Source organism: Sturnus vulgaris, chromosome 3, assembly GCF_052056855.1.
Source record: "Sturnus vulgaris isolate bStuVul1 chromosome 3, bStuVul1.hap1, whole genome shotgun sequence".
Lineage (NCBI taxonomy): Eukaryota > Metazoa > Chordata > Aves > Passeriformes > Sturnidae > Sturnus > Sturnus vulgaris.
In genome coordinates, this window is record NC_142245.1 from 96,532,403 (window position 1) to 96,549,314 (window position 16,912).

The 16,912-nt window shown below is 36.3% G+C and overlaps 1 protein-coding gene across 1 annotated transcript in view; it reads left to right on the top strand.

Annotated features, from left to right (window-relative positions):
* Nucleotides 1-3,144: 3,144 nt before the first annotated feature.
* TPO (thyroid peroxidase) overlaps nucleotides 3,145-16,912 on the top strand; it is a 44,415-nt gene continuing 30,647 nt past the window's right edge. The window contains 4 exon segments of the mRNA XM_014869469.2: nucleotides 3,145-3,231; nucleotides 10,913-11,006; nucleotides 13,738-13,822; nucleotides 15,445-15,614. Of these exon segments, the coding sequence (XP_014724955.2) occupies nucleotides 3,145-3,231; nucleotides 10,913-11,006; nucleotides 13,738-13,822; nucleotides 15,445-15,614 (436 nt within the window).

Genomic DNA, 16,912 nt, shown 5'->3' on the forward strand with positions numbered 1-16,912 from the left:
GCTTACTCTCCTTTTCCAGCAAATCTGCCTCCTCCCCTCCATAGTGGCACAACCTCAGCAGCAGGCCAAAAAGTGCTGCCATTCACAGCAGCCTCCTGAGATAATAAAGGCAGCTGGGATATTGCACTCAAGGACGCAGGCACATGCAAAGAGAAGTGGTTCTTGAGAACTACTGTAGTTGATCAATACAAAATATTCTGAAATATTAAAAAATCATATTAGACATAGGATGTTACTAATAACATTTTTAATGGAGGACCTTTCACATTTCTGTAAGAAAGCCAATGTAACTATGGTATCTTGTTCCCGTGCCTCTTCAGCCTTCCAGCATTTTCTCAAACAGCAACTGGCCTCCAGATCTCGGATTCAAAGTCTTCAGTACCCAAAACTGAGCAAAGCAGTCAGTTCACTGCATAGGATTAGCTACAAAGTGGCTAAGACCCCGAAGTCTTATGGGAAGAGATGAGTTCTTGATCTTCTGCAACTTCTCCTTCTTCAATATCCACATTGAACCTATATACCCCTGGCATTCTCAGGGCTAAAGGAGCATATGTACATCTGTGCAAGTTTGTCCATGTGGAATATCTATAGCTTCATGCACATCTCCTTCCAGTCTCTCAGAGAAATAGTCCTGCATCTGCTGTCCTGCAGCCAAGATGAGGCATCTGTTAAACCATTACCCAGATCTGGCACACATACTGTTTAAAAAGAATGTTATGGCACAAGCAGTGGAGTGCAAAAGTCATCACAAACTATGATCCCTGTGGGGCTCTAGCCGTCTGCTTGCTAATTATGTATACCAGAGCCTGGCTGTTGCACAGAAACAAACATTGCTGCTGGCAGGTTCATTCTGCCATATAATTACTGCGACTGGCACAGGCAGAATTCCAGGAAAGTTATATCTTTTTCTGCCCGTTGCTGTTGCCATTTTTCCGTGTTCCCCCTTTAAAGGATCCACCTGTTCTTTCTGCCACCTTGTACCTTGTTCTAATCTGCTTGCATCTGCCTTTCCCAGTCTGTGCTAATCTCTCTCTCTGACAGTTAAAGTGCATCACATTAGCTAAGACATGCTTCCTATGTGGCAAGAACTTTGCTCATATTAAGCTAGTGTTGATATAGCAGTGGAGTATTTAGCATCTTTGTGCATATTGAGCTAATGTTGATATATGTCAGTGGTGTATTTAGCAACTTTTATGCAACCTTTCATAAAAGTCATCTTTGTAATAAGGCAGATATGTTCACTGCCTGGGGAAATGAAGCTGTTCTTTGTGTCAGATTAGATCTCAAGAGGTGACAGTTAATTCAGAACAGTCAACACTGCTTTGTGGTCAAATCTCCATGAAATACCAGATTTACACTCATCAGCACTTTTCTTTCCCCCCACTGCTTTTCCCTGTCTATGAATAGCTCTCCCCTCTGCCCAAGCAGTTGTTAATAGGGGACAGTCGACTGTGTTCATCTGGTACAGACAGGCTTGAGTCAGAGCAACCTGTGGGAATGAGCACTGAGGCAATGCCACAGGCTGTTTGGGCTGGTGTTGCACTGCTGGCTAGTTATTCTCTTGCACAGGCGCACAGATGTGATGACTTTTAATTAATGAAAATTCAGGTACTAGGGTGCTATCACATTGAACTGAAAAAAAAAGGTGAGCATCTAAACTTCTCTGTGCCTCAGGGGGAAGAGAATATGGCATCATTCTTAAGTTTATGTATATTAAAAAAAGCTACCTGTTGTCAGAAGATTATAAACATGTCTGTATGAGTTACACACCTCAACTTCAGACCCTACTTAATAATTTTTGCAGGGAGAGGAGTCATTTCTTATTCATGGTCCTTCAAGAGTATTACATTGTATTTGTCTCGTCCCAAAGTTTCTACTGCCCCTGTTGTCAGTGTGTTCTTATTTATGAATGGATACCCACAACAAATTGATTAATCATGTCCTCCTGTTAGAGCTCTGGGCGGTTCATTTTCTTTCAGAGTCCTTCAGAGTAGTCATTAGGAGAGCCTGGGACTATTCTTTCACACCGTGAAGAGACTGATATGCTTCTGTCTTCCATAGTGGCCACATTCAATCACCTTGAAAAATTGATTAGACAGCACCCTTTATAAACCAAGCTGTTTCTCTAGTGAAGATTTCTTCATCGCACCAATATGAGTAAATTAAACTATATTAGGAAATGGTTGGGACTTGGGTAATGGGTGCCCCTAAGGAAAATTTGTGAAAATTGTCTCTGATATATTTCTGCCCCAGGCCAGTCAACAGTGTGCTGAAATGCCCCTAGGCATGGCTGAAGGATTAGCAGAGGCCAGATGCTGTTTGTTACAGGCTGTGTAACTACGATTATCTGGATTTGGAGATCTCCAGTAATATGGATGAAATCTGTAGTGTTTCACACACCGTTTATTCACTCTGCAGAAGCAGCTTTGCATTTCAGGGACTCCAGTATTCATGTGCAAGCTCCACCGTATGGCATTGGTAACTTGTATCAGAGAAAGGCATCCATGTCTTCCTTGCAGGCCTTGTGAGTAAGTTCTTTAATTTGTCATGACTTTGTAGAAAACTAGAAAAAGGAGATAGGTATCAAAATCCCAAAAAATTGCACAGTATAATCATGGTATGGACTTACAGTTCCTAATAGTACAGTAGCATAGATATGTGTTTTGGGGGCCTTAAGCCATCCAATGAAATAAGGTTAGAACTCTTTTTGGGAACACATGTTTCCAGGGTGCTACAGCTGAAAGGACCTTTCACTTAAGTGTTTACTCCTCATTAACACAAATTTTATTATTTCTCACGGAAACTGTGATCCTTTCAGAAGGCAAATAATTCTGCTATCGAATACCATTGGTTTTAATTGTACATAGATTTGGTTTTTTTCTGTTGTTGAAGAAAGGGCTACCTTGTGCATCAGGGATCAACTGCATACTAGAAGAAATGAGGGGTAGATTGTTGGGGAAACCTGACATAAATGGTTGTCTAACTGTGGTGCCTACAATTATACCCAAAAGCATCCTGCTGGATTAGAGCAATGAGCTGATCTGCCAGACAAGAAAGACCAGATTACCCATGATTCAGTGTCTATCTACCATTACATACCCTGCAATAAACTTCTGTGTAAAAAAAGCAGCTGGACGGGTGGTCATGGATGGGGATGCCCTGGCAGAGCTCACCAGTGCCTGCCGAAGAGCAGGGCTGGGCAGCTGGGCAGCAGCACGAGAAGGGCAGCAGGTAAGTGTTGGATGCCAGTCGGCAGGAGGAGTAATGACTGGATGAGGGGGGCACAAATTTGGTGTTCTTTCTGTCAATTCATGGGTTTTTTCTCCTTCTCACAAAGAGCTGGCGTGACAGTACTGGGCACTGGGACCCAAGGGAATTGTATGCAGGAGCCCGGAACCAAGGCAGGCCTGGGGGGTCAGGACCTTGTGGAGAAGGCTTTCTTCTCTTTCTTCTCTTTCTTCTCTTTCTTCTTCACTGCACACCCTTGTAACATCTTTCAATTTTTAATTGCATTATTTTGCTATTTGCAAGCTATGTTTTATTTCATTGCCAGAGTTGTTTAGTTCCAGTACAGCTCATCTTCTTATACCATTTTTTACAGAAATGAAAACTTGCTCCCTGTAGGTTTTTGTTTTAAAATGCAAATGTTCAACCACTTACAATGACAAACTTCAGCATTTTCCCACCAAACCAAGCACCTTCACACCTTTAAGCCTCACATTGTTAAAGCTTACTCACAGTCTGCAGATCTCAAAAGTTGATGTGATGAACTTGTAGTAGAGTTACCAATTCCAAATATTGACACAAAGTCTTTTTAAATTTTTTTTAATTATTATTTTCTTTTATATCTCAGGGACATACATTATTTTCTCTCCTGCCAGAGCACTAACCTGAAAAGCCTGTTGAGAATCAGTGATAAATGATTCCTTTATATCTTTTTCTTTCTCCTGAGTCACAGCTTCTCCAGATTCTCTTATCACACTTTTATTATCTATAAATTTTTTTTCCAAAGACAGTACTTTATATTTGACTGTATTAAATTTTTTTTATTTGTCAATCTACCATGTTATCTATTATTAATTTTGCCTCAGTTCAGGTATGAAGACTTCAGTGAAAAAATGTATTCTTTTGTTGTGTCTCTCTCTGTGTGGGTGTGCGTGTGGGTGAGTATGTATATATACTTTTAATGTGTATATACATACAAATACAGACACATACTCTTCCCTGTTCCTTCACTTATTTGGTAACCTCAGCTTATTTTTCATAAAGTACTGATTCTTATTAATATTCAATTAAATGTAATAGGTTTCATGCTTGCTATTAGCTACTATTTAATGCTGCATATTTATTAATTCTTATGTGCCTTTTGCATCTGGATGTTTCAACACAGAAGTAAGAAAACTGTAGCATCTCCTGTTTGTTCAGTCTGAGAGTTTTCTAAAATGTGCTTTAGCCACAGAATGCTTCAAACCCATCAGGGCGTTAAAAACAACAGTTCAAAATTTTTGAACCTTGACATGACGTCAAACAGCCAAGATGTTTTTATTATTCAGCCATAAGGCTCACTTGAACACTAAATATTCCAGAAAGTAGTGCTTTGTGACCTCTTAATATCAGCACTCATGAAGAATGTTTCATTTAACTTCTTCAGATCATTTACTTTCCTGATTTGTGACAGACTAATGGAAATTTGGAGATTAATTTGGAAGCATGCTCATTTGCCTGAGTGAATATGAACTTGGATGAAACAGTTCAAGAGTAACTCATTGGATTTAAAATGTGGTTTTCAATTAACAAAATGTGTTTATAATGTAGGATGTGTCTAGTGAACTGTCCATTTAATGAGCTGGTGGCCATCTTGAGATCACCAAGATGTTTGTTTCCCTTTACTACCTCTTTTTCCAAACTGATAACTCCAACTTCAAAATGATTTCTTACTGTATTAATATCTACTATTGCTTTTATCACTGAATTGATAAAAACAAATTGTTAAAAATTAAATAATAAAGCTGGAAAATCAATGCCATGCTTGGGAAAATGTAACTTACCAGGCAGATCACTAAAGCAGAACAGCAGAAAGCATTTATGTGTGAGGACAAATTCAAGCACTGCTCTCCAAGTTATTGAAGCATTTGTGTCTACAGAGGGGCATCCACATCACAACCATCTGTAATGCCTCATTTTGGATATGGTATACAGCCTAAAAAGCTCAGGCTTTTCTGTTTCAGACAGTGCAGAGAGAGAATAACTCTTCAGAATGGACTGTACCAATACTGTCCTCCTGTCAGAGATATCTGACCCAGCTTGTTAGGACAGCTGAGAACACACAACTACCATAAAATATTCTTCATTCGCACTGATGTCCATTGTGATTCCTTGTTCCTCTTCCTTTATAGATGTCACCTCCTTTTCTTGAGCACTTTGACTACAGCTTTTTTTTCTTTCAAATTATGAGTACAAAATGCAAATATTGTCACTGACTGGATTTTCCCAATAAGTTGCTCTTGGGAAGCAGGAGGTCAAAGACCATCGTACAGATCCTAGTGCTATCAAAAGTTCTTCTAAAGTGAGATACCTCTTTGTCCTGATTCCTACTATGGAAATATTTCACTACAAAGGCAGGACAGAAACATCTGACATCCTTTGAGTATGGTAATTAATCACTGTTACTTCTTTCACTTGCCAGCTTTCCCTCTGGAATCTTAAATTATTTTGTGGATTTGTCACTAACCATGCTGAGAACCTCATTCACAGCAGGCTAAATACTAAAATTAGTCTGTCATAATTTTATTGTGTGGTCATTGTTCTTGTTTGCTAAAACATTTCTGTTTTCTCCTAAGTTACAAAAGATCATGTCTTGTTAGCATTTGATCAGTTTTATGACCACATGACATATGGTGTATCTACCAACCATTCTTAAATCCAAGAAATAAACTTCATCATATGAAACTGCAGTGGTCTCTGCAAGAAGGCCATGCATTAGAAGAAGGCAGGAAGTTCACCATTAAGCTTGCAATTAAAATGATCTGTGTGAAAGAGCCTGAAATTAGTGCTCTGTGAAGATGAAAGATTAATTTTCTGTCTCATTTTAAAAGAAAAAGTTTTTGTGATTCAACCCACTGAATTTCAGACCTTCTATAGACCTTTAAAATTGTTCATCTGTTCCACATCCTTTCACATATATCATAGTTTGCTCATTAATTAAGGCAGAGTTTTCAGTGATATACAGGATTTGCATTAACCAGAAATTGAGTGGGCTCTTCTCTGCAGTTAAATTTATCTTTGCATAGTCTCGCTCTGCAAGTTGGGTTACTCCAAAACAACAGAACATCTGAGGTATTCTTATTGTAACTAGAGTTTTTAATGTTTGCTTGCATGAGGTAAAACATCAATTTGGGTTCAAATCAACATTTTAACAGGACAATCTCACGTTCTATAGATATTACATTCCACCTACTTCTGAGAAAAATTATTTATCTGAGAACACATTTTCATCATCATACACTAAAATGAGTGTGTAATGACCAAATTCAACTCTGATCCAGCATGTCCAGATCCCTCTGCAGAGCCTTTCTACTTGCCAGCAGATCAGCAGTCCCACACAAATTGGTTTGATTAGCAAACTGACTGAGAGTGCCTTCAAACCCCTTGTTCAAATAATTGATAAATTGATGCCCCAATACTGAGTCCTGGGGAACCCCACCAGTGACTGGGCACTGACTGGATGTGGCATCATTCATCAACACCCTCTGGGCCCAGCCATCCAGCCAGTCCTAAGAGCCATTCAGCATTGTATTTTATTTGACAACAAAAAACCAACCAACCAAACAAAAACAACAAACCAAACCCAAAAACAAACCAAAAAACCCATCAAAACAAACAAATAATACCATAAACAATAGTTAATGCTAGGAGAAGCCTGTAAAAAAAAAATAAAGATAAGAAAAAATTACAGCTCTAGTTCATTTGTGATTCAGGAGTCCCTGTTGTAAATCTTGTACCTCATAGGCCTTAATATACTTTTATTGCATAAAATTGTGAAAACATTTCTATGAACTTATAAGATATTTTTTACCAGGCACAAGCTGTTTCATGGTATAGCTTTGTGTTGTCTAAATAACAGTACTTTTTTGTTTGTTTTCAACCTGTGTGACCTTCAGTTCTCTGCTGGAATAGACAGTGAATGATTGTTGCCTCTTCACCTTCTTCATCCCATTTTTGGTTTCAGACCCCTGTATAAGATCTTCTCTATCTAGAGAGAGTAATAGCAAAAACCACCACCCCTTTCTAATAAAATTAAATTGATTCCAGGAAAAAAAAATACTTAAAGTAACTAGAAGTAATGGTATCATTGAAACCCAGCTAAATTGATCTTTCCCACTGAACTACTTTTGTTTCACCCTTGTCTTACCTTTCTTGACTTGAGATATTTTGCTCAACATATTAAAATTAGGCTTATTGCTGTTGCTTCTATGTTGTTAAGCTGGAACTTCAGTAGAATTGCTTCTGTTGAAGTATTGTGCAGTTGTATGCACTTTTTGCCTCTTCTGCTGCAAGAGTGTTCTTAGAGCTTTAAAAGCCAGAAGAGATTAGAAACTAATTTTTCTATTATAGATTAGACATCCATATTAACAATGTCCTTCACGCTTTGCTAGACCCCAGGATTGTCACTAAATGCTACAGAACGGTGTAATCTGCTATCAAAAATAGCTCCTGCAGCAGCACAGATTTGTGTTGGAGGTCTCTCATTCTAATCCAATGCTTGTAAGAACTGAGGATGCCTCAGAGAGCCTGGCAGGTCTGCAGGCTGTTACAGTGTAAATGTAAGTTCTTTGGAGATTAGAGAGTTGTGTCTTTTTCCTGTATCAAACATCAGTTGCAATTGCATCATATTTTAAGTATGAGATAATTTTTCTAAATACCACAGTAGGTTTGCAGAAATTCATATATGTGAGTAATCCGAAATTCTACTGTTTTGGGGTATTTCGTTGAGCAGAATTATCTTTTTATCATCAACTCAAAGATTTATTTCGTAGGTCTTTAACTTTTAAGAACATAGATACAGCATTGGTCTTCATGTTCAGATTAAAATCTTGGGAATATAGCAATTTGACAAGTCAATTTTAAACTTAATATTAATATAGTTAACTGTTAAGGTTCACTGCTGCTTTTCTCAAGAGTTTTGTTTAGCATAAGGATTGTTTTATACTGGACTTGTAGCCCATGTTTAGACCTTCACTGAGCTGTATAGTTCCACTGCTGGGCATGAGGCTCTGACACCCTTTCTGCAGGAAGAATGCCTTAAGATAGCTAACAGAAAATCTGTAACAAAGGGGGCACATTCAGCAGGATATTCATCAAAATTTTCTGCACTTACAATGGCAATATGTGAATCTTGGATCTAAAAAATTAAGGCTGTTCTTGAGTAACTAATTTTTACCCTCTTAATTCTCTTTCATCAGATTTTGATAACAGGGTTCTGAATGAGCTCCAGTAAGAACAGAAATTCAGCTGTGCCTGTCTGTGTGAGTCCAGTGTAATTAAGACGTCACACAGGTTTTAACTAAAATTGCATTTCTGGCTCTGTGAACAGTTAAATATTCATACTCAGAAAAACACAAAATAAATGTTGCCATTCAATTTTTTCATTATAGACTAATTTACTGTATCTAATCATTTAAGACCCACTGTTGACAAATACTTCAACTGCAAGTAATGAGCAAATGTTAAGATCCTTATTCAAACAAACTTTAATGTAGGTATGCTCTTTTTTAACTAAATGGGGAAGCTTTGATTTTTGACTGTGAAACAGCAAAAAAATCAGATCTGTTTTTCACTTTAAGAAAATCTCTCATCTCTCAGAAATTAAATCGGCAGTACTTGTGAAGTATATGAAAGGATACAGTGAGAGCTTTTTATTCTATTAGGTATTTGAGATGGATCTGCTTTTCTCAATGCTTTACTGTGCCTTAGAAGAAGTCAATCTCCTTCGTACTTTCTTACATAAGGAAACATAATCTTAAAAGATTTACAATTTGGAACAAGATAAAGAGGTATTTCCAATCTGACTACTTGTCTGCAATCTTATATCCTCCAGCCAAGGAGCATAAACCTACTTTTCCAATAGGGTCTGTTCCCCTTTGCTCTGTGCTTACTTCTCAAACATGTCCACTCATCTTTGCAGTGAACAGGTTATGGATGATATTCCCAAACCGCTGCAATAACATCCTGAAATTTGTCCTCCAGTCAGTTCACATGCTCCTAGGCTTCCTTTCACCACCGTGTACCACAGCCTCAAGCTTCAGGATGCTCCCTGCTCACCTTATCCCTATGGCAGAGATCAAACACTGATCTTTGGCTCCACCTTGTGATGTCCCTGGCATGACCAGCCAAGAGTGAAGGAGGGAATCCTCAATACTGATTCCAGATCTGATTTTGATCTCTATATGAAAATGGAAAAAACCCTAGCCAAATTGATTCTTTAGGTCAAACTATTGACTTTAAAAGAAGAAATAGGGCTGAAAAGTGTAATTTAAAAAAAAAAAACCAAAAAACTAGTTTAGGAGAAAAGGATTAAATAAAAAGTGCTGGAAGGAAGTTGGTGGGCAACCTGGGGGTTAGCATCTGAATTCCAAATGGTTATTTTGGTAAAGCACAAATTATAGAACGCATAAAATTGGACACAATGTTACTTTTTTGTCAAATAAATTTTTTAAAATAGAAAAATTAATGAAAAATAGTTTATTTTGGTGCATAACCTGGCAATTATATATATGTGTATACATATACCATTACATATATATTTCATATGAACTTATTTTCCTTATCATTTGCAGGAAAATAATTGGAATGTAAGAACTGACTACACAGTTATCTTTTGGTTCCCAGCAGGAAAAAATAAACAAGTCAGGTATTAACGTCAGTTTCTGCTTTGTGGGAACATAACTGTGGCCAAAAAGATTTTGAAATAATTTGCACTGCTAAAGCTTGAGTGAGTATCAGTGCATAAAGCTGATAGCATAAACTGGGCCCCTGGAAAGTACTTGGCTTTCATAATTCAGAACAGTTACTGCCATCGATAAAGTACAGAACTGTGGAAGATAATCTCCTCAGAAGACAAAAGGTCAGACAATAAAACTTTTTCTTGCCATTTTCCAGAAGAAATTCATCATATTAACTCATGAAATGCAAAAGGAAAGGGTGGGTGTTTTCACACTGAATTTCTTTGGGCAATACAGCTTCTCTGAATTTTCAGACTTGATTCTTTTTCAATTTTTAATTTTGATAGGATATGGGGCTAAAAATATTTCAAATATTTCAATTTCCAGTTAACATAGTGCATGTGAAAAATGATACCTCTTGGAGAGTTTATATATTTGTACTGCTGTAAGAACTGCCAGAGTACCAGTGCTGAAATGGAGAATGCAGCTCACCCCAGCCGAGTGAGCATATTCACTGTGCTGCTTTGAAACCACAGTAATCTATGGATAGGAGCATAGATTAGGGTCTGATTAATTGTTATAAGTTTGACCATTTCATTATCTTATATGTAATCACTAATTTACAATCAAATCAGTCTAACGCACAGAGAAGTTCAAAATTAATGGGGGTAAAATATTGATGAATTTCTAATATATAGTCTAAGTGCTGCTGATATTGTGAGAATATTATGTTATAAAATGAAGTTATGTGCATCATTGTGCTAGAATCTTCTCAAAATGTAAAATAAAAGAAATAAGTAAGGAAGGGAAAAAGAGAAAGTGAATTACTTTGAACTTCAAAAAGATAGAGCATGGCTGGAAATCTAATTTTAAAGTAAAATTTGCCATATACAGAAAATTATTTATAGTCTGGCTTATAATTAGAAATGAAGGTATCTATATTTTCAACCATTATTTCTTCTTTCTCGTAGATGAAAGTTTTCATTATTTTGAGATTTTCAGCAACTATAGCCTTCTCAGCTGTTTTCTTTTCTTTTCTTCAAATAGGGAAAGACACCATCTTTGGTAAGTAACAGTAAAAATACACATTAGTCTCTTATGTTGACTGTTAAGCTGAAAATACACTGACACTGCAGACAGTTTAGCAACAGGAGTATAGCTCAATCTCTTTTGTGTGCAAAATACACTATCTGTCTTCTCTGAGAATTATTCCATGGAGGTTTTATTTTAAAATTCAGTTTCATAAACTCAGTAAGTAAAACTTTGTATGTGTAATGTATTTCAATCACTTCTTTGACTAGGAGTGATATTACTTTCTTTGTGGCATTCATATGTCAGATGACACATTGCCAAGCAGGATTGCTGGATTTCTTTCCCCATCTGCTAATCAACCTGGGCTAGAGGCAGTTGTCACAGGTGTCCCACCTGGCACTCTCCTGCTGTCCCATAGGGGTGCTTCCCTCCTGTGGATCTGTTGTCTTCTGGCACCCTGAGGATTTTAGAGCATCTCAGATTGGAGTATTCCCTATGTTTTGCTATCATATGCATCTGCTCAATTTAAATCAGTTAAATTAAATAAACTAGAAGTGTAGCAGATACTATACTGAATTTTAAAAGAAATCTGCAGAAACTGATTTTACGTGAAATTAGGGCAGAGATAGTAAAGAAACAGGATTTCAAATCACAACCTCCTATTATATAGCTGTATACGTGATTCATAAGGGATGATGATATGATTCCCTAGGAAAGTTTTCACCTGAAGTTAGTGTAGAATCACAAATAAAATAAAATTATATGCAAAACAATTTAAATTAAAAACAAATTCCCAAGCTATTACTTCTTATGAAAAATCTTTTTGGTACCATCACTGCAAAACTGAAGATCAGGTTTTCTTTCAATACCGGATTCTTTACTTTGAAATTCCATACAAATTGTTTGGAAAGATGTGGTCTGAAATGACCATGTTATATCATATGTTAGATAACACCAAATGAATCCAAGAACAATAGAATGGTTTAGGTTGAAAGGGACATTTAAGATCATATAGGTCCACACCCTCTGCCATGTATAGGGATGCTGTTCTCTAGACCAGGTTGCTCAGGGCCACATCCAATCTGGCCTTCAACACTTCCAGGAATGAGGCATCCACAGCTTCTCTGGGCAACCAGTTCCAGTGCCCCACCACCTTCACATAGTAAAGGATTTCTTCCTAATGTCTAATCTAAACCTGCCCTCTATCGGTTTAAAACTATTGCCTCTCATCCTGCTAAATAAGAAGTCCCTCTCCCTCATTTTTATATCCTTCCCTAAGGCTCAAGAGAACACTAATATACAAAAATATACATGGACTATAAATAAATAGAATAGATGAAATGTGATTCTTTTTTTAGTAAGTGTTCATCTGATGAGACAGTAAAGATAGTGTTTATTACTCAAGAATCACATTTTTGAACACACTGTATTTGGTACCAAATTCATACTTATTAGAAAAGGAAGAGAGGCAATGGAATTTAAGTATAACAAGTGGATATTCTCTTTTATGTCAGAATCTGAATCAATATCACGAAGAGCAATCAATATCAATATCATCAATATCATCAATACCAATATCAATATCAACAACACAATGAACAATACTTCAAGCATAATGTATTTCTCAGAGCTAAGCCCCCTAAAAATAATTTTAAAATATGCTATATTAAATTCTAAAATAATTACTTATTGTATGGCCTATAAAAATCAAACCTATTTTTTAACATAGACTCAAAAAGGTTTTCAGAGTTAGCGGAAATCCAAATCATAACACCAAATGAATCATCTGAATATTTTATTATGCATAGGTGAAAAAGAGAAATAACCACTGCTATACTTAGATACTGAAAACTTTAGTAGAGTATTATTTAGCCTAGGAGAGATTACTCCTCATCACACATTTCTCTTCCTTGAGCTGAGTGCCCTATTCATAAGATAGATAATAGAAATAGCACAGTATGGACTACAGATAAAGCACGTTCCCCTAAAATTACAACGAACATAAATGATGAACAATTGTACATAAATTATGGTTATTATTTTTTATTATTTGTTTTATAAGAAAAAAATGGGCCATCCCACAAAATTCAGATAGAAATAAAGCAGTTGTACTTTAAACACGATTGGTTCTTTCATTATAAAGCAAGATTTACACAAAAGAGGGATAAGCTAAGCGCCTCATAATAACATTATACAAAATAACACAGCTGAAGTATTATTATGGTCACATATATCTTTCCATTAAACATAGGTGAAGAAATGAGAATAGGGCTTTCATGCACAGGCCCAATCCTAAATATTAATTTTGCTCGCATATGGACTTGAGTTCTTCATGTGTCTCAGACCAGCTCATGTTTCCTGTGAGGGAGGGTCAGATTTGTCCTGTTAATACAAGGACAGTTTGATGAAAAATGCATATGAAGTCTAAGGAACACAGCTGCATACAGAGAAAACATGTTTCAGCTGGACCTATTATGTTTGGTCCTATGTGACATGTCCATAACTGGATTTATACTTCAAGCAAGGAAATCTAAATCCCCAAGTTTTTAAATTATGGAAGTATTTATTTACCACCTCTATCTTACCTTTCAGAAAGCTCAGAAGCCATAACATTAATTTCAGGAATAAAATATGGAGATAGTTTTGAGCAAAAATTGTACCATAATATTAGAAACTTGTGTATTTTCTGTTTGTAAATATTTTAATAAATATGCTATTTATTAACATATTTTTGTTTCTTTCTTTTTGTTTTTTCCCTGTTGAGAACAAATTGAAGATAACTGCATTACTAAGGCTATCCAGAAGGGTTCTAATCTGGTGGATTATGCTGCACGTTATGAAATTAAAAGGTAAAAAAAAAAAAAGAAGTGAAGAATTTACTCAGGAGAAAAGCTTTCATAACAAAACAGTTTGATGTCAATCTTTCTGTTTCTTTGAGAAGCCATATAATCACAGAATCTCTGCTCCCATTACCTTTGAGGGATATGGTCTGAAGGAAGGTGACCCTGCCCATGGCAAGGAGGTTGGAACTAGGGGATCTCTAAGGTTCCTTCCAACCCAAACCATTCGATGATTATGTCACTGATCATTGGATCCAATAATGCACCTTGTGCATTATCACCGTATAAGTTGCTCTCTTAAAATCTGAGACAAAATAAGAAACACAGAAATAAATATGGATGCTTTTCTGAACTAAATAGCACAAGAAAGTCCATTAACACATGGCTCAAAAATCATACTTTTATGGACCTATTTTTGAGTGAGATAGGAACAGCTTCCATGGCATCAGGAGCCAAAGCCTGTTGCCTTAAATTGGACTGTTAAAGTGAATTTCATGTTTCCCCTTCCAACTACAACAGATGTAAAAAAAAATAAGGGAAAGGAAATAAAATATTCATTATGTTAGACTGTGAATAGGTAACAAATTAGGGGAAAGCTCCTTTGTGCTTGAGTTATAATGTGAGAACAGGCTCTTTCAACAATTTTCTGGCTAGATTCCTGTGCAACACAAAATTAATTTCTCTCTAATATGGAACCCATAAACTAAGTTTTACAGGGTACAATCCCCACAATTTTGCTTAGACTTTCCTAAAGACTTATCCCTGGGATGCAAAAACGAGTCATGATTTGCAGAGCTCTGTGAGAGCTAACTGTTTTTACAGACAGAACTTGTCAAGAACTGTTGTCCCACTGTATTTAGAGACTGAGGTCAGTCTTGGTTTTTAGTGATAGTATCTTGGTGACAATCCTAAGGCATTTAAAATTTAAAAACGTAAGTCTCAAGCTTTCAGTGGCTCAACTGCCTCATATAATAGATGGAGATATTGATATTTCTCTGTCTCACAGGATATTGTGGCAATTATTTGGTCAATATCTTAAACATGATAAATGCTAAGAGATGCTAAACATAAATGCTTAACAATGATTGTTTCAATTAGGAACTGAAATTTTATTAGGAATAAAACTGAGACCACTTACCACAGACACCAGACTATTAAGGTTTTTTTGAAATAATGTGTATGTGGATATATAGACTTTAAAGAGAACTGATGCTCAGAAATCCTATTGATGATTGAGGATGGTCTTGGGTATTAAATGTTACATGACAGCAAAACCTACTCATAGCAGCGAGCTGGGAGACTTCTTTTGTGACTATCCTGCACAAGGTCTTCCACTGCAGGCTCTGCTCACCCCAATAGTTTCTTTCTCATCCTAAAGGCTTGTCACAAAATGAACTCTTGTTGTGTGTGTCCAACAGAAGTGTAGTTTCTCTTTTAGAATTTTCCTTGCAGAACAAGGTCACAAAATAGCCTTCCTCTTTGCTTTCCCAGTGTGCTCTTCAATAAAAATATTCCTTAATACCTTAAATACCTTAAACTTACAACATATCCAGCACCGACAGATTTATTGTTATGAAAAAGTTCTAAAGATGTATACATTGCAAAACCTTCTGTATTTATCTCAATTATAGAAAGATTCAAGGAAGTGGAATAGCAACCCCTACATTGCTGCTGGCTTTCTCAAAATTTCCTGAACAAGAGAGTCAAGATATTTCCCAAGCAGCTGAACGAATGGAAATGTCAATTCAGGTGCTGAAACAAAAAGTTTGCCAGAAGCACAAGCGTTCATTGCATCCAACTGGTAAATACAGTATATTGATATTGGCAAACCACCCTATTGATTTGTTGAATGCTGTATTTTAGATTAAAGTTCAGTTAAGTTCACTTTTATTTTTTTGCACTTTCTTTTGTTCTTGAAAGCACCTCACATTTTTCTTTGATGGAGTGTGGGTGGTGTTCTTATAGTTGAGGAGAGCAGTATTACACTACTGGCATCCTGTGAACTCATGACTGTGTATTTGTATTGTCTATAAATCAGCCTGCATATCCTCACGTTGCAAGCTTCTTGTTTCCAGTGAAATATCTATCTTTCCCAGCAGTTTGGGTTTAGTGCTTGATCTTCTATCACACTATGGCACTGGCATTTTCAAACATACTTCCTCTCAACATATGCATATCCCTCTTTAAAAAAAAAAAATGTTATCATTTCCAAAACTAATTTTATAATGCATTGCTGATACACATTTATTTCCACTTTAATTAAGTTTTTTGTATCAAATGATGAAAGAAAGAGAGATAGTCCAGGAAGTTCAATGTTGTCTAAGTAAAACGCTGCTAATTAGAGATGAATTTCAAGATGTCTGCCTGGTGTCTGGAAGGGTCAAAATACCGGAAATGTAGACTTTTTAAAGTGACATATTTTAATTCTGTCACTTATATGAAGTGCTCTGTCTTAGTATTAGAACATGTTTTTTCCAAGATTTAGAAGCATTAGAGTGCTGTAGACAAACATAAAGCTCCACAGTTATTATTTTATTTCCTTGTAGAAATATCTGGCTTACTAAACTAATGGGACATTTGTAGAACTAAAAATATATCTCTATCTAAATGAGTATGTCTGTGCATATATTTATATACACACACAGAGATACAATTATTTTTGTGCTGTCTGATTTCAAGATATTGAATTTCTAAACTGCAGAAGATGTGCACAAAGCTCTTTTTAGTTTTCAGAGTCAAAACAAAGTTAACAGAATGAGAATAGACACTGTACAGTCTATGTGTCACAACAGAATAGTTTTACATGAATTAAAGAACTAAATTGACTTTAAAGAAAACATGAGTCTCTACCTAAGCAGCCCAGACAACTGGGGGGATGGGCTCTGAGTATAATCTTGAACCTAAACTAACATAGAAGTACAGCTCTATCCACAAATTTGGCATGAGACACTAGTACATAATGACAAGATTATGTAGCCAGTCTAACATTCTATTCTCTCTGTTCTCACTACTGTCTTGTGCAAATTCTAACTGCTCAGCAGAACATTTTTTGAGCTGATTTAGTTCTTGAAACTTTTTTGTTTGTTTTTGTGGCTTAAT